This window comes from Scyliorhinus torazame, chromosome 1 (genome assembly GCF_047496885.1).
Source record: "Scyliorhinus torazame isolate Kashiwa2021f chromosome 1, sScyTor2.1, whole genome shotgun sequence".
NCBI lineage: Eukaryota > Metazoa > Chordata > Chondrichthyes > Carcharhiniformes > Scyliorhinidae > Scyliorhinus > Scyliorhinus torazame.
In genome coordinates, this window is record NC_092707.1 from 116,750,716 (window position 1) to 116,775,354 (window position 24,639).

The 24,639-nt window shown below is 46.4% G+C and overlaps 1 protein-coding gene across 2 annotated transcripts in view; it reads left to right on the forward strand.

The window, feature by feature from the left end:
• dcdc2b (doublecortin domain containing 2B) overlaps positions 1-24,639 on the forward strand; it is a 162,960-nt gene that overhangs the window by 77,814 nt on the left and 60,507 nt on the right. For both annotated transcript variants that reach the window (XM_072500342.1, XM_072500336.1), the window contains exons 3-6: positions 9,349-9,425; positions 14,483-14,614; positions 15,582-15,728; positions 22,952-22,991. In XM_072500342.1, the coding sequence (XP_072356443.1) occupies positions 9,349-9,425; positions 14,483-14,614; positions 15,582-15,728; positions 22,952-22,991 (396 nt within the window). The remainder of the gene's footprint in view (positions 1-9,348; positions 9,426-14,482; positions 14,615-15,581; positions 15,729-22,951; positions 22,992-24,639) is intronic.

A 24,639-nucleotide genomic window follows, 5' to 3' on the forward strand; every position in this document is an offset into this window, starting at 1 on the left:
ATTGCTACCCATGCTGTTGTTGAGCGATGCATCAGCCTGCTGAAAATGCGATTCTGCTGCCTGGACTGCTCTGGCGGTGCTATACAGTACACCCCATAAGAGGGTTTCCCACTTTGTAGTGGTCTGCTGTGCCCTCCAGAGGACGAGGAGGAGGGGCTGGGTGATGAGCCTGAGGAGGAGTCAGGGATTAGAGGCCAGGCAGTGGCAAGGGTACAACATGCCAGGAGGACCTAGGAGGCCTTCATCATGTCTAGATTCACGTGAGACAAAACTGTGTGAGTCAGCTCAATACCACCCCCGCCAACACTTGGCCTCCATCATACCGCCCCCTCCCCGACCATAAGACATAGGAGCAGGATTAGGTCACTCGACCCATCTAGTCTGCTCCACCATTCAATCATGGCTGATATTTTCTCATCCCCATTCTCCTGCCTTCTCCTCATAACCCCATATCTCCTGACCAACCTGATTCCCCCTCCAAAGGTCTGTGTAACATTATCCCAGGGTGATGGGCCTGTTTTAGCACTGTCACCAGGTCACAGTGCAAGGCAGGAGAGTGATGGTTGCTCGCTGTGTGAAAAGCTGTGGTGCTCCTCAGGATCTGATTATGACTGCTTCCTGTCTTTCTGCTGACAGCGCCCTCACACCCATCCTCATGACGGAGTCTGCATTGGTGACTTTTGATCTTGGACCACTGTGTACAGGGTGCAGGGGGTAGCGGGGGGAATGGGGGCAGGCCCGCTGTGAAGTCTAAAGTGACAGATGCTTCACATGTATCAGGTGTGAAATGTTTTAATACTGCACATTTTAATGTGATAGATTTCCATTCCCCCTAGCTATGTCTAGTGAACTCACCAGTGCCCACTCAATGCTTCTCCATCTTCTTGATCATCCAGGTCCAGTGCTACATCAAGGTATGCCCCAGAATGTACTTCAGAGGTGGAGACAGCCTGCTGCTTTTCAAGCTCTGCGGCCTTTGATGCCCTTTGCAGGTGTCCTCTGGAGGGCTTGGAGCTGGAGTGCCCTGGCATCGCCATGCCAACCTGTTCTGCCCACTCAAAGAACAAACAAAGAACAAAGAAATGTACAGCACAGGAACAGACCCTTCGGCCCTCCAAGCCCGTGCCGACCATGCTGCCCGACTAAACTACAATCTTCTACACTTCCTGGGTCCGTATCCCTCTATTCCCATCCTATTCATGTATTTGTCAAGATGCCCCTTAAATGTCATTATCGTCCCTGCTTCCACCACCTCCTCCGGTAGCGAGTTCCAGGCACCCACTACCCTCTGCGTAAAAAACTTGCCTCGTACATCTACTCTAAACCTTGCCCCTCTCACCTTAAACCTATGCCCCCTAGTAATTGACCTGTCTACCCTGGGGAAAAGCCTCTGACTGTCCACTCTATCTATGCCCCTCATAATTTTGTAGACCTCTATCAGGTCGCCCCTCAACCTCCGTCGTTCCAGTGAGAACAAACCGAGTTTATTCAACCGCTCCTCATAGCTAATGCCCTCCATACCAGGCAACATTCTGGTAAATCTCTTCTACACCCTCTCTAAAGCCTCCACATCCTTCTGGTAGTGTGGCGACCAGAATTGAACACTATACTCCAAGTGTGGCCTAACTAAGGTTCTATACAGCTGCAACATGACTTGCCAATTCTGATACTCAATGCCCCGGCCAATGAAGGCAAGCATGCCGTATGCCTTCTTGATTACCTTCTCCACCTGTGTTGCCCCTTTCAATGACCAGTGGACCTGTACTCCTAGATCTCTTTGACTTTCAATACTCTTGACGGTTCTACCATTCACTGTATATTCCCTGCCTGCATTAGACCTTCCAAAATGCATTACCTCACATTTGTCCGGATTAAACTCCATCTGCCATCTCTCTGCCCAAGTCTCCAAACAGTCTAAATCCTGCTGTATCCTCCGACAGTCCTCATCGCTATCCGCAATTCCACTAACCTTTGTGTCATCTGCAAACTTACTAATCAGACCAGTTACATTTTCCTCCAAATCATTTATATATACTACAAAGAGCAAAGGTCCCAGCATTGATCCCTGTGGAACACCACTGGTCACAGCCCTCCAATGAGAAAAGCATCCTTCCATTGCTACTCTCTGCCTTCTATGGCCTAGCCAGTTCTGTATCCACCTTGCCAGCTCACCCCTGATCCCGTGTGACTTCACCTTTTGTACTAGTCTACCATGAGGGACCTTGTCAAAGGCCTTACTGAAGTCCATATAGACAACATCCACTGCCCTACCTGCATCAATCATCTTAGTGACCTCCTCGAAAAACTCTATCAAGTTAGTGAGACACGACCTCCCCTTCACAAAACCGTGCTGCCTCTCACTAATACGTCCATTTGCTTCCAAATGGGAGTAGATCCTGTCTCGAAGAATTCTCTCCAGTAGTTTCCCTACCACTGAAGTAAGGCTCACCGGCCTGTAGTTCCCGGGATTATCTTTGCTACCCTTCTTAAACAGAGGAACAACATTGGCTATTCTCCAGTCCTCCGGGACATCGCCTGAAGACAGTGAGGACCCAAAGATTTCTGTCAAGGCCTCAGCAATTTCCTCTCCAGCCTCCTTCAGTGTTCTGGGGTAGATTCCATCAGGCCCTGGGGACTTATCTACCTTAATATTTTTTAAGACACCCAACACCTCGTCTTTTTGGATCTCAATGTGACCCAAGCTATCTACATACCCTTCTCCAGACTCAACATCTACCAATTTCTTCTCTTTGGTGAATACTGATGCAAAGTATTCATTTAGTACCTCGCCCATTTCCTCTGGCTCCACACATAGATTCCCTTGCCTATCCTTCAGTGGGCCAACCCTTTCCCTGGCTACCCTCTTGCTTTTTATGTACGTGTAAAAAGCCTTGGGATTTTCCTTAACCCTATTTGCCAATGACGTTTCATGACCCCTTCTAGCCCTCCTGACTCCTCGCTTAAGTTCCTTCCTACTTTCCTTATATTCCACGCAGGCTTCGTCTGTTCCCAGCCTTTTAGCCCTGACAAATGCCTCCTTTTTCTTTTTGACGAGGCCTACAATATCTCTCGTCATCCATGGTTCCCGAAAATTGCCGTATTTATCCTTCTTCCTCACAGGAACATGCCGGTCCTGAATTCCTTTCAACTGCCACTTGAAAGCCTCCCACATGTCAGATGTTGATTTGCCCTCAAACATCCGCCCCCAATCTATGTTCTTCAGTTCCCGCCTAATATTGTTATAATTAGCCTTCCCCCAATTTAGCACATTCATCCTAGGACCACTCGTATCCTTGTCCACCAGTACTTTAGAACTTACTGAATTGTGGTCACTGTTACCAAAATGCTCCCCTACTGAAACATCTACCACCTGGCCGGGCTCATTCCCCAATACCAGGTCCAGTACCGCCCCTTCCCCAGTTGGACTGTCTACATATTGTTTTAAGAAGCCCTCCTGGATGCTCCTTACAAACTCCGCCCCGTCTAAGCCCCTGGCACTAAGTGAGTCCCAGTCAATATTGGGGAAGTTGAAGTCTCCCATCACCACAACCCTGTTGTTTTTACTCTTTTCCAAAATCTGTCTACCTATCTGCTCCTCTATCTCCCGCTGGCTGTTGGGAGGCCTGTAGTAAACCCCCAACATTGTGACTGCACCCTTCTTATTCCTGATCTCTACCCATATACCCTCACTGCCCTCTGAGGTGTCCTCTCGCAGTACAGCTGTGATGTTCTCCCGAACCAGTAGCGCAACTCCGCCTCCCCTTTTACATCCCCCTCTATCCCGCCTGAAACATCTAAATCCTGGAACGTTTAGCTGCCAATCCTGCCCTTCCCTCAACCAGGTCTCTGTAATGGCAACAACATCATAGTTCCAAGTACTAATCCAAGCTCTAAGTTGATCTGCCTTACCCGTAATACTTCTTGCATTAAAACATATGCACTTCAGGCCACCAGACCCGCTGTGTTCAGCAACTTCTCCCTGTCTGCTCTGCCTCAGAGCCACACTGTCCCTATTCCCTAGTTCTCCCTCAATGCTCTCACCTTCTGACCTATTGCTCCCGTGCCCACCCCCCTGCCATACTAGTTTAAACCCTCCCGTGTGACACTAGCAAACCTCGCGGCCAGGATATTTATGCCTCTCCGGTTTAGATGCAACCCGTCCTTCTTATACAGGTCACACCTGCCCCGGAAGAGCTCCCAGTGGTCCAGATAATGGAAACCCTCCCTCCTACACCAGCTGTTTAGCCACGTGTTTAGCTGCTCTATCTTCCTACTTCTAGTCTCACTGGCACGTGGCACAGGGAGTAATCCCGAGATTACAACCCTCGAGGTCCTGTCTTTTAACTTTCTGCCTAGCTCCCTGAACTCCTGCTGCAGGACCTCATGCCCCTTCCTGCCTATGTCGTTAGTACCAATATGTACAACGACCTCTGCCCTCCCCCTTCAGGATGCCCTCTACCCGTTCGGAGACATCCTGGACCCTGGCACCAGGGAGGCAACATACCATCCTGGAGTCACCTTGACATGCACCGGTGTAAAGAGGCGGGGGATTCAGAGGAAATGGAGACCATCTTAGTCTCCTTGGTGGAAGGCCCCGGGAATGTATCCAACACTTCCTCCTCCATGAGGGTGCCTGTAGGGCCCTGGGTGACTCCGTGGGATAGAGAGGCAGCTGCAGTGAGCTTCAGAAGCCTCAATCATCTGGCACTGCCAGACCTGGAGGCTCTCCATATTCTGCACCATGGTGTCAACACCCTCAGCAACTGGGCTAACGCTCTGTAGTGTCTCAGCAATGTCCACCTGCATCTAGGAATGTCCCTGGGACATCATGTCACGGCCCTGAGCCATGGTTGTCACAGACTGATTAACGCTTTGGACATCAGCACTCAAGGCGTGGACACCTGGGTGTCACGCATTGCCGGCATCATCTCCTGCACCTGAAGCCTTTGGACATTGAAGTAGCTGGAATGCCGCTGACATCCCCTCCTAAATGATGTGGCTCTGTACTATCATCTGCAGCAGCCCTAGGATAACTTTGTCCAGAGGCTCAACATCTGGCTGGGACTCAGCTGAGTCCTGGGCTTCAGCGGATCTCCAACTGTTGCGTACCTTGGACGTTCCTGTCTCCATCTGCTGCACATCAACAACTGTATGGTGCTCACCAGATTGTGCTTCAGAAGCCTGTCCACTAATGTCACTCACTGAGATGTGTGTCTTGCGCTGGTGGAAGGTACAAGTGACAGCATCACTGTGTTATCCGCGGAGCTCTCCTCCGAGATGTTCCCTTGGGTGGCAGGGTGGGGGAAGCGACTCCAGATAGCCTGGCCTCACTATGTAGTAATCCTGCAAGACAATGGACATGTGGTCAATAAAAGGAAAGGATAGTTTTGTGGGACATCAACAATTCACTTGAGACAGGTCATCTGGACGAAGGGACAGTGGACCCAGACTTCTCTGGCCCAGGCCAACCTCACTGTCGGTCATTGCTTTCTCTGCGGTCAACCCCGTGATCTCCAGGGAGTTTCTGCTAGGGGATGAGGCCTCGGGACTCTGGCATTGCGCCCCTTGCACCCCCCTCCCCCTTTCCTGCTTATTATGGCCTATCGTCTCCTGCAGGGACAAAGAGAGGCATTGTGAGCTGTACACATGATGCGTCAGGGGGTCTATAACAGGTGGCACGTGTGGGCACTGCACTTAGACATCAAAAGTTGTTATGGAGGTTGCCTGGAGGTTCTGAGGAACAAACTTGGAGATTGGATTTTGGGAGGGTGCGGGGTGTCAGCCAGTGTATTGGGGAGGGGGGGAGGCGCGGGAGTGGTGTTTGGGAAATTGGACGGTGGCAGGAGGGACCGATGCCAGGAGGGAAGTGGCAACTTACTCTTGCAGCTCGTAGAAGGATGTTCGTCTTCTTCCAACATTGTATGGCAGTCGTCCTCATCATGCTGCTTGCTCTCACTCCAGCTGCCATTGCCTCAGAGGTGACACTGCTAACCCGGCTACTCTGACCCTCTCGAGGAGCAGGGTGCCACGACTATCATCCACTGCGCCAAGAAGCCGGGACAGGCCTGGCAGGTCACTGTGCTGTCACATATGAGTCTTGATCGGGAGTGAGTGGTGAGGGAGAGTTTAAAAGCAGCTCCCCTTGTTAGCGGTGAGAAGCTGAGTCGCAAGCTGGGTGAATCAGATGGTGAGAGAGTCATGCATAGCCAGATTCAGATGGGACTCATTCTTTGCACTAAGTGCAGTGAGTACAGGTCGCGATCTCACCATTACAGTCGGTGCAAAATACCCAGCCAAACTCACCCAAATGACACCAGTCATTTTTCGGGTAAATCGTGCCCATAATCTATTTCAAATTCCAATTGAGTGAAGCTAGTATAAATGGTCAAATTGAACTCTCTGACATCTTTTTCCCAAGCTGCATGCATAATGTTTCATTGATCAATTGTTGTCACAACAATATCCACTGTGGACACTTTTATCCTGGTGCTCAGATGCTGCTAGAGCAATGTTCAAATGAAGGTCCAGAGTTCATTACGTTATTTTGACCTTTTGACCCTCTTAATGTTGATTTGCAAAAGTTGAATATACACTGATGATCAATGTATTATGTTGTCCCATTGTATCTTACCCAAGCGTGTTATCCAAGTGTCATCCAATATGCAAAGTCAGGGGCTGGTAAATAAGTTCTAAGGTCTTTGGAGCAAGCATGAATGAAGGGATTGATATGGAGAATGTTCAGTATATCTAAAACCTTCGTGGTGATGGAAAATAATATAATGCAAATGGGCAGATGCTCATCCAACATTCATGCATTTCATGGTCAAGAGCAGAAGGGATGGAATCTGATAGCTGCTCACAAGCCCTCCTCTGGTTGTCAAGAATTGTGTTGATCAAGCTAAGGAAATCACATGCCGAGTGTCCAGAGATCTTTATCAAGCTAAATGCTCTACTTTCGTAACTGGCTCTGTTTCAGGAATGTTATTTAAAAGCAACTTGTTCAGTTGCACCAGTTGTTACCAGGCCAATGTTAAATTAACAAGATCAGCACTGAAGATGAACTCTCTTGGAACAGATTTCCAGCCCCGCTGAGTGGGACTGGCACTGACTGCTGTGTTAGTTTCCAGATACCAGGGCCGGCACCGGTCATTTTAAGGGAGACAGGTTCAGAGCCAGACAAGGCTCCCCATCCCCATGAGTTGGGCTACTGAGCCTTGTTAAGGGCATTGATGCTAACCTGGATTTTCCATTTGGATTCCAGTCCCCTACAACAGGAGCAGTTGTATCGCTGAGGGAGAGACACTGGGCAGCTCAGGGAGTCAGGGCAGCCCTACAGGCCCTCCCTGCCTGGGAAGAGGGATTGTCCTCTCACCCCCCACCTCCTACTCAGTGGTGATCCGGCTGCCTTTTCTGTTTTTTATTCAAATTGCAATTAAACTTCTACGTTGAAATGTCTTCTCAGTTACTTACCCTTTACTCAAAGCCCTTATTGGACTTCCAGCTTTGAGAGACCACCTACCTCCCTTAGTTGACCCTTTAAAGGAGGCACCTCCATAAATCCCAGGTCAGCCCCCAGAGGGAAGGCGCAGCCCCGTGTGTAAATGAACCTAATCTTTTGCTACTCACTTGTATTGCACTGGCATTCAAGGATTCTACTTCTTTGAATATTCACTTCATATTATTGCCAAATCTCCACCCCTTGTGCTCTTCCTCATTTTTGCATCCATGTTTAAATGTACCCTATTAGGGGTAATATTCAGAGTTCATTTTACCCCTCCCCAGAGTGGGATAGGATGACAGAATTGCAACTTATTCCCAATGCATTCATGCTGCCTCACTATCTCACTGATCTGAATTCAGGAAGAGATCTGCGTATCCCAGATGAATGCAGGCTTAATTTAAACAGTTAAGTCATATCCTGATGATGTCACGTGGGATGTTCTTGCCATTTTAAATTAAAATTCCAATTAAGGGGCAATTTTAGCGTGACCAATCCACCTACCCTGCACATTTTTGGATTGTGGGGGTGAGACCCACGAGACACGGGGAGATCGTGCAAGCTCCAAATAGACAGTAACCCAGATCCGGGATCAAAACTGGCTCCTCGGCGCCATGTAGCAGCAGTGCTAACCACTGCACCACCGTAGCACAAGTGGATAGCACTGTGGCTTCACAGCGCCAGGGTCCCAGGTTCGATTCCCCGCTGGGTCACTGTCTGTGCGGAGTCTGCACGTTCTCCCCGCGTCTGCGTGGACTTTCTCCGGGTGCTCCGGTTTCCTCCCTCAGTCCAAAGACGTGCATGTTCGGTGGATTGGCCATGATAAGTTGCCCTTAGTGACCAAAAAGGTTAGGAGGGTTTATTGGGTTACGGGGATAGGGTGATAGGGATAAGTGAGGGCTTAAGCGGGTCGGTGCAGACTCGATGGGCCGAACGGCCTCTTTCTGCACTGTCTTATTCTATGTTCTATGTGCCATCCCGTTCTTGCCATTTTAACCCAGGCCTCACTAATGTGTGCACCATCTCCAACCTGCTGTTAGAAGCTGAAGGCAGCAAGGCTCCTAGTCACAGGAGACCCAGGTAACTGACTGAGAAACAGAAAGTAAAAATGCCACACAGCAAATGCTGCAAATCTGAACTTAAAAACAGAAACTGCTGGGAAAATTCAGCAGGGTTGGAGAGCCTGTGGAGAGAGAAACAGAGTTAATATTTTGAGTCAAATATGACTCGAAGGAATGTGTCAATTAACCATTGTATATGTTTTCACAGGTACCTTGTGGGTCAGGAGGGGCAGAAATGTAATGTTGTCAGTTTCTGTCCTCTTTTCCTCCCCTCCAAATTCCCTCCACGACAAGGAAATACATTTTCTGAACTCTTTCCCAACAGATGCAGACAGTGTGCACGCCACTGTCCATCTTCCGTTCATGAAAATCCCAAACTTCATGCCGCCTAATCATTCATTCATGTTTCACTTAGTCTTCCCTACTATCTTTACAATCCTAGCTCAGCCATCAATATTTCTCTTGATCTTATACAAGCATCTAAACAATAAATGAACCAAGGTAACCAAACTGAATTCAATTATTTTAAAAGCTGATGTCCGTGACATCTTTGTCAATCTCTCCTTCGCTCTGACCTATTGCTGACTTTCCACTCTGCTGCACTCCTCTCTCCAAGTATATAAATCAACACATTTCTATTGCTTTTAAGTTCTGTAGAAGGGTCAAACGGACTCAAAACGTTAACTTGGTTTCTCTCCACAGATGCTGCCCAATCTGCTGAGCTAACCCAGCATTTTCTGTTTTGATTTCAACAATTAAAATATACTTCCCCATTCAATTTGTTTTCAGGTGAGGGCTGTTTATTCCAACAGAATAAATGTCTCTGCTCGATGGAGGAAATACATTCCAATACCATGTATAATTCAGTAAGTATTACATAGCTTATTTGATCCTACCTGGCTGGATCTTTAGGCATTTACTATCCATTGGCTGCCACCTTCGAGATGCAGGTTAGAAATTTGGTAAGCAGCACTCTGCTGGATTCCGTTCCACCCCACACCCTTCCCACCCTCCTCTCACTCCCCATCAAGGCACGGTGGCACAGTGGTTAGCACTGCTGCCTCACAGCACCAGGAATCTGGGTTTGATCTCAGGTCACTGTCTGTGTGGAGTTTGCACTTTCTCCCCGTCTCTGCGTGGGTTTCCTCCGGGTGCTCTGGTTCCCTTCCACAGTACAAAGATATGCAGGTTAGGTAGATTCGCCATGCTAAATTCCCCCTTATGGTGGGGTTACAGGAATAGGGCTGGGGACTGGGCCTAGATAGGGGGGTGTTTCAAAGGGTCAGTGCAGACTTGATGGGCCAAATGTCCTCCTTCTGGACTATAGGGATTCAGTCCCGCCCTCCTCTCCCTCTGCACAATCCTTTTCAGCCTCCCCATTTTTCTAGAAATTCCTATGGCGAGTGTTTGAATAGACGTGCCTATTTTTGAATATTAATGATGGAACTCAGTCAACTGATCTATTTCCTATCATTAATATTTCCGTAACACTGTAAATCCAGAAGATCAAAGATTTCAGAGAAAGAACTTCAAGTTTACTATAATCAATCATAAAATTTATTGGACAACCGATTTAGGACAATCGATTTTGTTCACCTTCCTCAGAAAACCAAGTCTGAGAGAGTTGATGCAAATGTAATATGAATAGCGTACACAGAACAGCCTTGATTAAGAGCCTTTTCTGGGTATTTGTTTTCCCTGCGATGAACCAGCTTACACAAAGGATCAAATCCACAACCTCACCAATCGATGAAGCTCTGGGCCATGGCATGGCCCAGAACTTTCTGGAAATTTTCAGTGTAATGCTGGCATAAGATTGCATTGGTGCCATATTCCTCCAACAAAATTCCGACATCACTGATTTACGCCAGTTTAATACCAAAACTATTATGCACAAATTTCTTCAATTATATTCCATGCTCCATGTGGTACACCTGTGGAATCCTCTCTTATCTCATTATTATAGGTCTGATTCCATGAGAAAAAGTAAAAACACACGTTTCATTTACTCCAAATCTGGATAGGTGCTAAAGAACGTCAGGTGCAGCCTAATCGGAAGTCAGTACCTGTACAATATTCTGTGATTTCTCCAAGTCATGTTTATAAATACTGATTTCCCCGAGCACTCACACAGTAAAAGGGTAGACAAAAGAAAACTTAACAGTGCAGAGGCCTCTCCTGGAATTTACCGGCCGCATCCTGTCCCGATTCTGGCAGATCGCGGCCAGTAAATCGCGCCCATAGAGTCAGCTTGTGTCGGTGGAGCAAGTTGCATTGGATGAGGTTTAAGGAAGTGGGTGAAGGAGCTGGGTCAGGTTTTTGAGGGGGTTGTGGAGTGAAGTTCTACACTGAGGACCGAGGTCTCCCTGCCCAGCGACCGCCCAAGGACCCACCAAAAACTCCGTGATTACCTGCTCCAGGTGAACTGCTGCATCCTTTCCCGGCGTAGGTCCGACTAGGCCCACTCCGGAGTCCGACCACGTGATTGCTCCCTCCAGTCTCCGACCACATGACCTGACCCTACCACGTAGTCTTCAGCCTGCCCATCATCCTGAAGTACCACCACCACCAAGACCAATCTCAGCGTGACTAGACCGCGGGGGGCACGAGCCCTCGCCAGTGAAGCGGGAATGCCCGAGCCACAGATACCCACCCGACCACATCGGAGGGTGAACCCGACCTCGCCGCCCCACGAGACCAGGCCAACCCACGTACAACCCCCTCCAGTGAACCTGACACCGCCACCATCATCCACGGCCCCTCCGAACGTAACCAACTACCTTACGGAAATCCAGCCCTCCCATTCAAGAGCAGACGCTGACCCAGGGAGCGAGGAAAACAAACTGAAGGTGAGACTTAAATTACGCGGCTTCAAGACCCCTCTCCCCAGCATGCTCCTGGCGAACGTCCAAGCGATTGAGAACGAGCTGGATGACCTCAACGCTGGACTTATCTCCCAGGGAGAAGTGAGAAGCTGCTGTGTGCTCTGCTTCACTGAGACATGGCTTACTCTGGCCACACCAGACTGCACTATCCAACCTGAAGGCTTCTTGATCCATGGTGACCGCACGATGGCCTCAGGCAAGTTGAAGGGCGGCGGTGTTTGCCTCCTCATCAACACCTCCTGGTGCTAGGATGTGGCCACTGCCCCCCAGACCTAGAATACCTGACCCTGAAGTGTCGCCCTTTCTACCTCCCACATGAATTCACCTGTGTACTTATCACAGCATTCTACATCCCACCCCAGGCGGAGGTGAAGAAAGCATTTGAGGAACTACTCTCCACCATCAACAACCAAGAAACAAATTAACCTGAAGCCCTGACAATCGTGACTGGAGACTTCAACCAGGCCAACCTCAGGAAGGTTCTACCCAAACTCCATCAACATATCTCCTGCCCACCATAGGTGCAAACACCCTGGGTCACAGCTACACGAGCATCAAAGGCGTCTACCGCTCCGTTCTCCGACCACACTTTGGCAAATCCTAGCACAAGTCAGTACTCCTACTTCCGGCTTACAAACAGCACCTCAAGCGTGCTGAACCAGTCAAGAAAACAGTGCAGTGCTGCTCTGAGGTATCAGAAGACATTCTCCGCAACTGCTTGGAATCTGTGTACTTGTCCATATTCAAGTCCACGGCAGCTCATAGATCATAGATCATAGAATTTACAGTGCAGAAGGAGGCCATTCGGCCCATCGAGTCTGCACCGTCCCTTGGAAAGAAGCACCCCACTTAAGCCCGCACCTCCACCCTATCCCCATAACCCAGTGACCCCACCTAAACTTTTTGGACACTAAGGGCAATTTATCATGGCCAATCCACCTAACCTGCACATCTTTGGACTGTGGGTGGAAACCGGAGCACCTGGAGGAAACCCACGCAGACATGGGGAGAATGTGCAGACTCCGCACAGATAGTGACCCAAGCCAGGAATCGAACCTGGGACCCTGGAGTTGTGAAGCAACTGTGCTAACCACTGTGCTACCGGGCTGCCCTGTAACCTGGGCGAGTATGCAACCACCGTCACAAATTTCATCAGTAAGTGTGTCGAAGACTGTGTACCAAAGAAGACAATACGGGTGTTTCCCAATCGGATACCCGGGCTCAACCAAATGGTCCCATCCCTGCTGAAGTCTCAGACGGAGACGTTCAAGTCTGATGACCCTAACCTATATAAGAAATCCAAGTACAACATATGGAAAGCCACCAGGGACGCCAAAAGACAATACCGGATCAAACTAGAGTCCCAGACTAACAACACAAACCCATGGCGTCTATGGCAGGGCTTAAATGAGATCACAAGCTACAAAGGAAGGCCAGATGGAATCTCTGGGACTGGAGCATCCCTCCCCGATGAACTAAGTAGGGAGAGTGTCCAGGGAAGGGAGAAGAGTGTTTTCTGAAGGGCTGGAGGGGGTGGGGAGAGTTAGAGAGCTGGGTTGGTGGTGTCAATGGTGAGGTCCTGGTGGGAGAACCCAGGGTACTGGTGATAGGTGGGAACAGTCACAGTCAGAGGGGGTAATGGTTTAGTACACTGGGCTAAATAGCTGGCTTGTAATGCAGAACAAGGCAGCAGCGCGGGTTCAATTCCCGTATCAGCCTCCCCAAACAGGCGCTGAAATGTGGCGACTAGGGGCTTTTCACAGTATCTTCATTGAAGATATTATTATTATTAATGGGATGTGATAGGGTAACAGATCCAGGGTGAGAGTGTGGTAGATGAAGGTATCATCTGATGGGTCACAAAGGAAGGCAAGACAGATGGCTCGGATGTCGGGAGGATGCAGGGTCAGCATGGGCATGGGGACGGTCATGACTGTCGACTCTGAGAGGAAGGAAGACATATGTTGGTGGATGGTGATAGGCTCCAGCGTAACATGGGAGGTTCAAGGGTGACAGAGGAGAGAGGAATGGTGATATTGGATTGGTCAGTGGTGATGGGGAAGGAACGAGTTTGGTAGGTAACGAGCGCCATTTTTCCAAATTGACCTTGACCAGGCAGTTAGTCAGTCACTGAGATCCCTTGAGGTGTGAAGAGGGTCTTTTTGGGTGGGTGGAGTTCAAGGTCACACAAATGGATAACTAAAGGGAAACCCTAATAATTATGAGGCAATTTGATGTCAATGATGCTCAGTTATGTTCTCCTCCCTATGGCGCTGCAGAGTTTTGTACAATGACAAGTTGCTGGCGAACATGGACCCCGCACAGGCAAGCATTGGTTTGACACTGGGTGTATCACTAGTGGTGCTCTTATTTAGAGCTGAGTGAAAGACAATGCCAGAGGTGGCCTCATAGGTCCTGGGATTTGATTGCTCAAACTTGCGAGCTTCTCCAGTATGAGCTGTGGCCACAAGGACTCGGGAGGAGTAATATGGAGCTCCTGATCTGCAATGAGCGACTGTCTGTCTGAGTTCCATTTAAATGTGGTGCCAGGCCCTTTGACCCCATGAAGTAACGACGGGTGACTTTCTGCTCGCCCCCAACCCGAGACTCACTGAGCACCCTGCAGATACGTAATTAATGAGCTGAGAAACAGAAGATTGTACGTGTCCACCCAACTCGCTGCCCAGCAGGAATCGCATCAACTTTCCTGCCGTGCACCAGGTTTGGTCTCCAGGATGGAAAAATCCGCCCATTATTTTGTTCAATCTCAATTAGTGCCCCAAAAGACCCAACTGAATTAATGAGATGACACTATAAGGAGTGGGTGAGGAGACAGGCAGGGTGGCTTCAATTAGTCCATGATGATGAGATTTTACAGTCGTTACCTGAGCAGTGGAATAATGAAATGGGGGCGTAACGGAGGGTGCAGCACCTAGTGATCCAATGGACTTTTATACGAAACATTTGCAGAAATCTTTCCATGGAGGAAACATTTAGCTTGTTTTGTGCCACTATAAACAAAAATTCTGCTTTTTTAGTATTTTTAGGAACGGGGATCTGCTGAATCCACCTTTTCGATTAATTATTCCCAAGCATGTGATGACAAATTGGGATACAATACTTGCCATGATAACTGAAAAAGCAAACATCCGAACTGGAGCTGTCCGAAGGTGGGTGCTATTGAAAAATTGCACATGATTGACACCTTGTTTACTGCCTGCACCCTTCCAAATCTCATATATTGTGGAAGCGCTGATATATCCAGATGTAGTATCATTAAGTATGTTATGCATTGGTCCGTATTATTGTGTAGTATTTGCACTGGAACTAACACAGTAATAGGAAATATATTCTTGGCAGGTCTGGCAGTAAGAGTTCTTTGGCCAAAATTTTCATCCTTGAGGTGGGTAGCAGGAGTTGGGAAAATTCTCAGCTCAGCCTGCCCACCTCTTGAACGGGTTATCTTCACTGCCAGGTTTATACTTCAAGGCCAGCCAACGTAGGGAAGAAATTTAGAGGTTGCCACAGGAGATGTCAGAGGCCGATTATTGAAAAGGCCCACCTCAGAGCTGTGGGACTTCATCCCGGTTACAATAAAGGCACAAAGGAACTCACCCTCACACCCACCCACCCCCTTCGCACTACTTGTGCCCCATCTATGCCACCTCATGCCCCCATGCCAGGCTATGACACACCACCAATCATTCTTGCCCCCTCATGTCCCCATTCTAATCTATGGCACTCCATGCACCCCTATAGTCCCTCACGTCTCCATGTCAACTATGGCACTCCCATGCCCATTGACCCACTATACACTGTACCGAATCAATGAATCCTAGAATGATAGAAGGATGTGTGAAACAAAAACTTCCCAAAAAATCAAGTTAAAAAAAGTCACTTCACTACAAGGATAGAAAAGTGTTAATTATCTAGACTCTTTAAATTAGCAGTATGAGAAACCAAAAACCTTTGAAACCATTTAAACCTGTGCCACGGAACACTGGAATGCATAATACTATAAATATTCTTCTGCATTATTGTCCATTCTTAAGTTATGAAGTTTTGAAAAAATATATTGCAGTGATAAATCATTCAGGCGCATTTCAGACTCAATGAAAATTGACTTATTTCTTTCAGGCTCTGTGCAATGGATGGACAGTTAATAAACTGTGGCACTCAGTTAGAAAGCGGACAGTACTATGTTGCTGTTGGATCTGAAAAGTTCAAAAATCTTCCTTACCTTGAACTCCTCGTATGCAAAATGCCGTCACAAAATACGTGCAGGTAATTTCAGTGCAATCTTTTGAATTAGTATTAATCTGTCATATTACTTTAATACTTATACTCGCTTTGATAAGAATTACACTGAAAGCATTAATTGGAGCTGAAATTCCACTTACATTGATATATGGATAAATATCTGTTTATCGTCAGGGTTCCTGACTGTAATCTAAATTGTATTCTCATAAATCACATAAAGCTCTGCATTCCCACATTTCTGTGTTGAACTGGTATCAGATCGCATTGTTCACATTAAGATACTAAACAGAGAATAATGGATGCCAGTCTGATCTAATCAAGGGAGTGAGCTGCTGACATCATGAATTACATGAAACAAACGTGCTTCAACCAAACCTTCATGTTTACACCATGAACACAGTAGTTGCTGGAGCAGTGCTTTATATTATGCCACACTGACTATGTGTTTGAATCCATTCCACCTTGTGAAAAGGCGAGAACATCTTGACATTTTGCAATCTCAGCCACATGCAGTACAATAATCATAGGGGACATCAACTGTTACATCTGATGTAAACACAGGGAGCAAGTTGAAGTGAGATGAAATGGACCTTATTGACATGAGTGATTCCTATGACTGGAAGCTATAGGCTAAGCTTTGATCATGAACATTGAACACGACGGCACATCGGAATGACTTGAATTTACCGAGTATATTCTTAGTATTTTCTTTCCCTGATATCTCTAAGCTAAGGGAGTCCAGCAGGAGAGGTGGGGAACTTCCATTTCTGTCAGTAATACTGTACTTTGAGTCAGCTTCTAGTAAATGTCAGGAACAGCCCAGAAACAACACCCCTCTTTTCCCAGCTGTCAGTGGAAACTTATTTAGTTTCTGTGCAGTCCTTGCCAATATATTTCATCGCTGACTAAGATATTAGGGGCCATGGCAGTAGCAGCTGTGTCACTACAGTTGCAGTTCCAGACTGAGAAACAAGACTGTTTATGGTGTGTAACAGCTGCTTGACTCAAAGCGATACACTACTCCAACATGTGTCTGACTATACCACTATCATACAGCTTTTCTGCTCCATAAGTGGAGGTAACAGAAAGAGAGATAAAGATACAAAGAGCTTACAAATTAGAAATTATTCCAGTTTTATACATTGTAAGGCCCTTAATATGGAATCACTTATTTCTCAATTCTTTATTCTTGCCGTTATCATTATGATCCATGGATGTTTAATGAACATATATCTTTAAGTTGAGTAGAGAAGAAAGAAACACAAACATTACAATATAGTATATTCTGCGAGCCTTTCAACAGCAGAACTCAGACTTTGTGGCACCCAGGGATCAGTGGGACTCAGTTTGATTGTTTGTCTGGGCCAATGAATTGGCCAAAAGGCCGTAGTCTGCCCAATAGCAGGCGGTGATTGGATTCTACCCAAGTGGGGTCATTTTTCAGAGAACTAAGGAAAGCACCGTCATGTCCTGGACACTCAGAGGAAAGGAGCTGCTCTCTCTCTCCCGCTCTCTCTCTCGCTCTTGTTTTCACCAGAAAAGCTGCATAGTTTCGAAGCTGGGTTCTCCATCAGCGGGATCTTCCGCTTTGCCAGCAGCTCACTCGCACCCACGGATTTCCTGGCTGCATGGGGTTGCCCACAATGGGAAACTCCATTGGCCGGCTGATGAGACAAATGATCCTGCTGCCAGTGGACGCTCCCCACCAGAAAATAGGTACAGCGGGGTAGGAAATCCGGGTCTCGTTATTTCAGAAACTGCAGAGACCTGAATGAATCTAGAGTGAAAATTATTTCAGACTGAAGGCAGAGATTTCGAACCGAAAGCCTAGATTGAATGAAGGTGTGCTAGAAGACAACCATCTGAAACAAAGATTCCTATCCATTTACTTTATTATTTTTACACCCCTCTTTTCCCCTCTGTGTTTGTTTGTCTGTCTTATTTGTGTGTGTAGTTTAAAGGGGGGGGAGATTCTGAATTAAATAATAGTTAACCTGGTGTATTTACTACATATTTAAGTATAGTTATTGTTATTAATAAAATTCATTGCGTTTGACTTTACAAACCTGTGGACTGTAATTATTGGACAGCTAAGGATCAAAGACTCCAGGTGTTTTCTAAAAATTCTTTATTAACTTCAATTGTGTTGTGACTCCGAGTCAAGTGGGGCTGCAATTGACTGCGCACTAGCCCAGGGGATCGTAATAACATTTTGGGACTCGTCAGGGATCTTTGGCACAGTAGATGGCAAAATTTGGGTTACAGTATAAATTGAAAAGAGACACCTGGTTTGTAGTAATATGACACGAAGGCCCTGGAAGCTGCAATGCTTCCCTTCAGGTGGACGACTTGTCTTTGGTTTATTTGAAAGGGCTTCAAAAAGACAAGGTAATCGAATAGCAGGTGAATTAAAAATAGAGGTGTCAGCTAAAGCCAGGAAGGTAGAGATAATTGAAGCGATTGTTCAGCACTTAAATTTGAAAGAGATGCCAGACACAAGCCTGGGTCTTGGCAACAATCTGTAGAATTAGCTAAAATGCAGTCATGCTGTTTAGCACAGGGCTAAATCGCTGGCTTTGAAAGCAGACCAAGGCAGGCCAGCAGCACGGTTCAATTCCCGTACCAGCCTCCCCGAACAGGCGCCGGAATGTGGCGACTAGGGGCTTTTCACAGTAACTTCATTTGAAGCCTACTTGTGACAATAAGCGGTTTTCATTTTCATTTTCACAAACGAAAAAATTGAAAGTTGTGATGACATTATTGTAAAACCTTTTTGTCTGTCCTGCGTTCCCTTTTTATTCCCATCCTGCTGCCTGCTTTGATCAACAGTCTTCTGGGTTAGCTGCTACACCATTACTGTACCCTTTGGGATCTCTGTTTAAATTACAGTCTTTGGACACTGAATACCCCTGTTCTAATGGACTAGACCAAGACACCCCTTTGGATTCTGTGGCAGAACCTACGATGTTGATTTGATTGACTTGGCAAGCAGCCAATTGGTGAATGTAACATTTTCAGCCATATCCTATTGTGATTGATGGAGCTATTCGGAATCTTCCAGGGATGAAGGCAGGTCATCTGAAGAGCTCCATTTTGTCTTGAGTTCTGAGACAGTTTCAGCCAGGTCACAGCTGGAAGACACTTTCCCTCTCTGCTGCTCTTTCTCTCTCTTGGCCAGGCAATATCTAAAACCTCAATTCTCTCCTAGTGTGGAGGCAGCACTTAAGTTTGTAGAAGGCTTCTGGAGTAAGAAAACAAGCAGTCACTCACCAGGTCTGTAAACTTTTAATCCTCTCTCTGGAAGGTTAGGAAGAGCTCAAACTGATACCTTTCTTTAAAATACAGACAGCATTTGTGCACAGAAATCAAGCAAACAAAAGACCTCCAAACTCTGAAATTTAAAGCCGGGTAATATCTCAAGAAGGCAGATGCTTCATCTGGTGGTAGAAGGATAGAAGCGCATTGACCTAAATCCTGTGTAAAGCCCTACCTGGTGGTTGAATGGTGGAATTACACCGACCTGGAAACCTTCAGTAAATCTATTTCCCAGAGGCTGCAACCGCAGCAGCAAAGAGTCATCTCAAATCTTCCCCTTTAATCCCCATTTTTAAAAATCCTCTCTTACTCTCACCATGTGGCTGTCTTGTGTGTGTTGGGTGGAGGGTGGGATGGGGTTTTGGGAATAGATAGATTGGTAGACCATTGTTCTGCTATTTCTTTATATATATTCATCTTTTCCTCCTATTATTAATAAACAATGTGTTAATGTTTTACTTACAAATCTGGTATCTGTAACTCATTGGAGCAGTAAAAGGTTAAAGAATCTTTCGTTAATTCACTTTTGTTGGGAGTCCGGGGTCTGTGGGGCTGGAATTGACCGTGCACTCACCCAGGGACTTGTAACAAAATGCAGCAAAAAGAAAATACAGCTTTTCAAATGGAAATTAAAATGAGGAGGTTGAAATTTAACAGAGAGTAAAAAGCATTAGAGAGAGAGTTCCAGCTTAACATACTGGAAATTAAAATTGGTCAGAAGCTAGAGAGGAGCTTAATCCTAGAACCAAACCCAGTGGTGATATATTTAAATTTATACAGACCCTCCTAGGGTTTGAAGAAAAAGAAGTAGAACACTTTTTTAGGGCATTTGAGAAAGTGGCAACACAAATGGAGTGGCCAGAAGAAAAGTGGACATTATCCATGCAAAATAAATTGATGAGGTGGGCACAGGAAGCTTATGCTACCTTGTCAGAGGAGGTGTCGAAGGATTATGATGAGGTGAAAAAGGCTATTCTGCATGCATATGAATTGGTTCCCAAAACATGTAGGCAAAAGTTTTGCAATTTAAGAAGTCAGACAGGACAGACTTATGATGAATTTGAACGGATTAAGCAGAACAATTTTAATGGATGGATACAAGCATTGGGAGTTGAAACTGCCTATGAGGCTCTGAGAGGTAATTCTCTTTGAGGAATTTAAGAATTCCCTGTCTTCTGTGATAAGAACCCATGTTGAAGACCAGAGGGTGAAGACCGCTAGACAAGCAGCAATAATGGCTGACGATTATGAGCTGATCTATAGATTTAAACCTTTGTTCCATCACTCCATAATTTTGAAAAGGTTAGAAAGTGGAAGAGTTAAAGAAAGGCAGGTAGCCACGGTAAGGAATGGCTAGCCAGGAATGCTTCAAGATCTCCTCCTCAAACCAGGAAGGAAAGTACTGAGGGTGAAGGTGAGATTTGAAGGCCGAGGTGTTTCCATTGTAATAAGATTGGGCATATTTGCTCAGCATATTGGAAGTTGCAAGGACAGCCCATAGGACAGATTGGGGTTCATAATGAGGATTTGGAAAAGGGGAAAAAAGTGAAGAATACTACAGGGCAAACTATAGATCTAACTGTACTTAGGATACCTGAGGTAAACACTGTTATGGGAGCAGGTATGATGAATGAGGTAGATGAGAGATATATAGGTTTTTGTACCAAGGGGAAGGTCACCCCATTTTCATCAACTGATGTAGCCAAACCCATAACTATTTTAAGGGACACAGAGTCTACTCAAACTCTCTTACTGGAGAAGGATTTGGTTTTCCCTTCAGAGAGTTTTTGAAAGCCAAGGTATTAGTGAATGGGATAAGTGGAGATTGTCTCACAGTTTCATTGCAAAAGGTTCAATTGGAGTGTGATATAGTGTCAGGTTGAGTAGTTGTTAAGAAATTACTTGTGGAAGGAGTAGATTTACTTTTGGGTTAGATTTGGTGGGACCGAAGGTTGTAACTTCACCCGCGATCACAGTGTCCAAGGCTATAGTGCATGAGATGCCAATGGCACGACATGTGGGAATTCAGGGAACTTATTGGGCATTAAATGATTCAGAGTAAGAAATTTATCACACATCAAAAGACAATGGCAGTGAATCTGATTCTGCTGCTAAAGATGAAATTATCTCAACGAAAATGATTCCTCACATAAGTTTGTCAAAGATAAAATCTAACAGAAAACCAGATTCTGAGAATTCCAAGACTGAAGGTGGTCCAAAGAACAGAGATCTGAATCTAAAGTAACAACAGTGATGAGGATTCAGATGACAGTTCTGAATCCGATTTACATTCTGATGATGAAGAAATGTTAAACAACTGCTACCGTAATAGACCTGTCACTGACTGATCTTGAACAGATGGCAAGTAATTCTTACAAGGCTAAGGAAGAAGGCAGCAAATCAGAAGAAAGTGAAGTGGACTTTCCTAAAAGTAACCTTATACAGTCTCGTGCAGTAAACCCATTGCCATCCACTTCAGGTGCAAATATTTTCCAGAGCATGCCTGTCTTGAAGGAAAATATACATAATAGAGTGGCCTCAGCTATTCAGGATGAGGACAGGAATGACTGTGAAATGACATCAAGCAAACAGCTGATTAAATCATCTCCTTTAAAAGGCCTCAGTGCCTCTTCAAGATAAAAGAAGCAAACAGTAAAGGAGATTAAATAATTAGTGATCAATTTCTTTTTAAAATGAAGAGGAAGGTGGATGAAGAACCATGCAGTGATTCTGCAACCAGATTTGTTCACAAAAAACAGAAAGTTAATGGAACCAACAATGTGTTAACCTCTGATTCTGATAACGCTGTGAAAAGTGGGGTCAAGTAGGGCTGGAATTGACGGTGCACGAGCCCAGGGGGGGTCGTAACAATATGAAGAGAATAGATGGCCACAATCACATTGTGGCAATTACAGAGTAAACACTCACTGAGATCACAATCATCACAGACCTCTGATTTCTCTGAGAGCTCAACTGGTATAATCATTGGTCAGACTATGGTGCAGGAAGGCAACTCGCAACCTTGTTAGTCTGGGCTGAGTTTAGATTTACTTCATCTCAGTCAGGACAGTGATGTTGTTCTGAAAACAGCCTCGGATGTCTGATATAGAACATACAGGGCAGAAGGAGGCCATTCGACCCATCGAGTCTGCACCGACTCCTTAAGCTGTCATTTCCACCCTACCCCCATAACCCAATAACCCCATCTAACCTTTTTGGACACTAAGGGTAATTTATCATAGCCAATCCACCTAACCTGCACGTCTTTGGACTGGACTGTGGGAGGAAACCGGAGCACCAGGAGGAAACCCACGCAGACACGGGGAGAACATGCAGACTCCGCACAGACAGTGACCCAGCGGGGAATCGAACCTGGGAGCCTGATGCTGTGAAGCCACAGTGCTCGCCACTGTGCTACCGTGCTGCCCGATATAAGGGGAAACGTTTAATAACATTCCTTGTCCTTCTCACGCTCACTGTGAGAATAGTGAGTTAAGACAAGCTCCTTGGGATTTCTGCAATGAGTCTCAACCCCCAGAAACAATTAGTGGCAGAACTCCTTGTTGTCTCCGCCTCACTTTTCAGAATCCCCTCTGCCAAGGCCTCCGCTCCAACCTGTCTCAATCTTTAAAGCATAAACCATCACTTCAAACAGATTTTTGGTCACCTCTCCTCAGTTTGCCAAAGTCTCTCCGTTTGGAACCTTTTGCCATGTGATTTTAAAAAGAATTATGTATTAAATGGCACTGCTAAATGGAATTGTCATCAGAACAGTATACACTGGCAAAGTGAAAATGGTTTGGCCCCATCTGCAAATATGAACATGCAAGTGAGCTTCAAAAAGCAGACACATCACACGTTAATGATTATTTTAATTAAGCTTTTATATGGAGAATCAGAAAATAATTGTTGTATAAATGTTCCTTTTTCAGACGTCAACAAATGATCAGACACAAGAATCACAGCAAAGAGGTAAATCATCTCCTAAATGGGTGGAAGGATAAAAGCAGAGCTGATCTCAGAGACACAGTGAGACCAGTAACAAAGACATTGTAATTCCAGGGTCACAGCTCCCACTCCTTGTGAACCAATAAGTTAGTTTTAGTGTGAACACTGTGACCTGAATAATCCTATACACCGTGCAGCAAATTGGAAGATATATTGGGCGTCATTCAAAATACTTCAAAGTGTTAGTTTGGGCGTGTTGGGTGGGGTCTTTTGCAATGGCTGCAATGCCAAGATTGCGGACTGTATTCACCCGCACTTCGTTCCAAAATTGAGCCCCCACATGAATCTCAACATTCCTGGCTCCCTTGCCTTCTGATTCGCCTACTCATGTCTCAGCTGCTCGAGGCTAACAAGGGGGAGCTGCTTTTAAACGCTTCCCCAGCACTCTCTCCCAGTCACGAGACGAGGATGGTAGTATGGAGGCCTGCTCCTCGCTGTGGGGATGCCAACCTGGCCAGGCTTCTCAACAGAGTGGATGAGAGATGGGGCACCCTGTTCCCCCGGAGGGGTTGGGGACCAGCAGCAGGGTCAGCAATACCAACTGGGAGGCTGTGGCAGCAGCTGCCAGTGGGCAGCATGACGGAGGACTGCCATCCAGTGTCGGAAGAAGACAAATGACCTCCGATGACCTCTACCTCTCTCATGGCATGAGTCCTGCCTGCTACCCCTCAATTTCCCAAACCCCCTCTTCTCCCTCCCCAATCCACTGGCTGATAGCTCGCATTGATGATACAAAGATCTGAAGAGGGGCAGGTAGTATTGAGAAAGCAAGGGGGCTGCAGAAGGATTTGGACAGGCTGGGAGAGTGGGCAATGAAGTGGCAAATGAAATACAATGTGGAAAAGTGTGAGGTTATGCACTTTGGAAGGAGGAATTTAGGCATAGACTATTTTCTAAATGGGGAAATGCTTCGGAAAGCAGATGCACAAAGGGACTTGGGAGTCCTTGTTCACAATTCTCTTAAGGTTAATGTGCAGGTTCAGTCAGCAGTTAGGAGGGCAAATGCAATGTTAGCATGTATGTCAAGAGGGCTAGAATACAAGACCAGGGATGTACTTCTGAGGCTGAATAAGGCTCTGGCCAGACCCCATTTGTAGTATTATGAGCAGTTTTGGGCCCCGTATCTAAGGAAGGATGTGCTGGCTTTGGAAAGGGTCCAGAGGAGCTTCACAAGAATGATCCCTGGAATGAAGAACTTGTGTTATGAGGAACATTTGAAGACTCTGGGTCTGTACTCGTTGGAGTTTAGAAGGATGAGAGGGGATCTTATTGAAATTTACAGGATACTTCGAGGCCTGGATATAGTGGACGGGGAGAGGATGTTTCCATTTGTAGGAAAAACTAGAACCAGAGGACACCATCTCAGACTAAAGGGACGATCCTTTAAAACAGAGATGAGGAGGAATTCCTTCAGCCAGAGGGTGGTGAATCTGTGGAACTCTTGGCCGCAGGAGGCTGTGGAGGCCAATTCACTGAGGATTTTAAGACAGAGCTAGATAGGTTTTGATCAATAAGGGGAACAGGGGTATTGGGGAAAAGGCAGGAAAATGGGGATGAGAAAATATCAGTCATGATTGAATGGCGGAGCAGACTCGATGGGCCACGGTAGGGG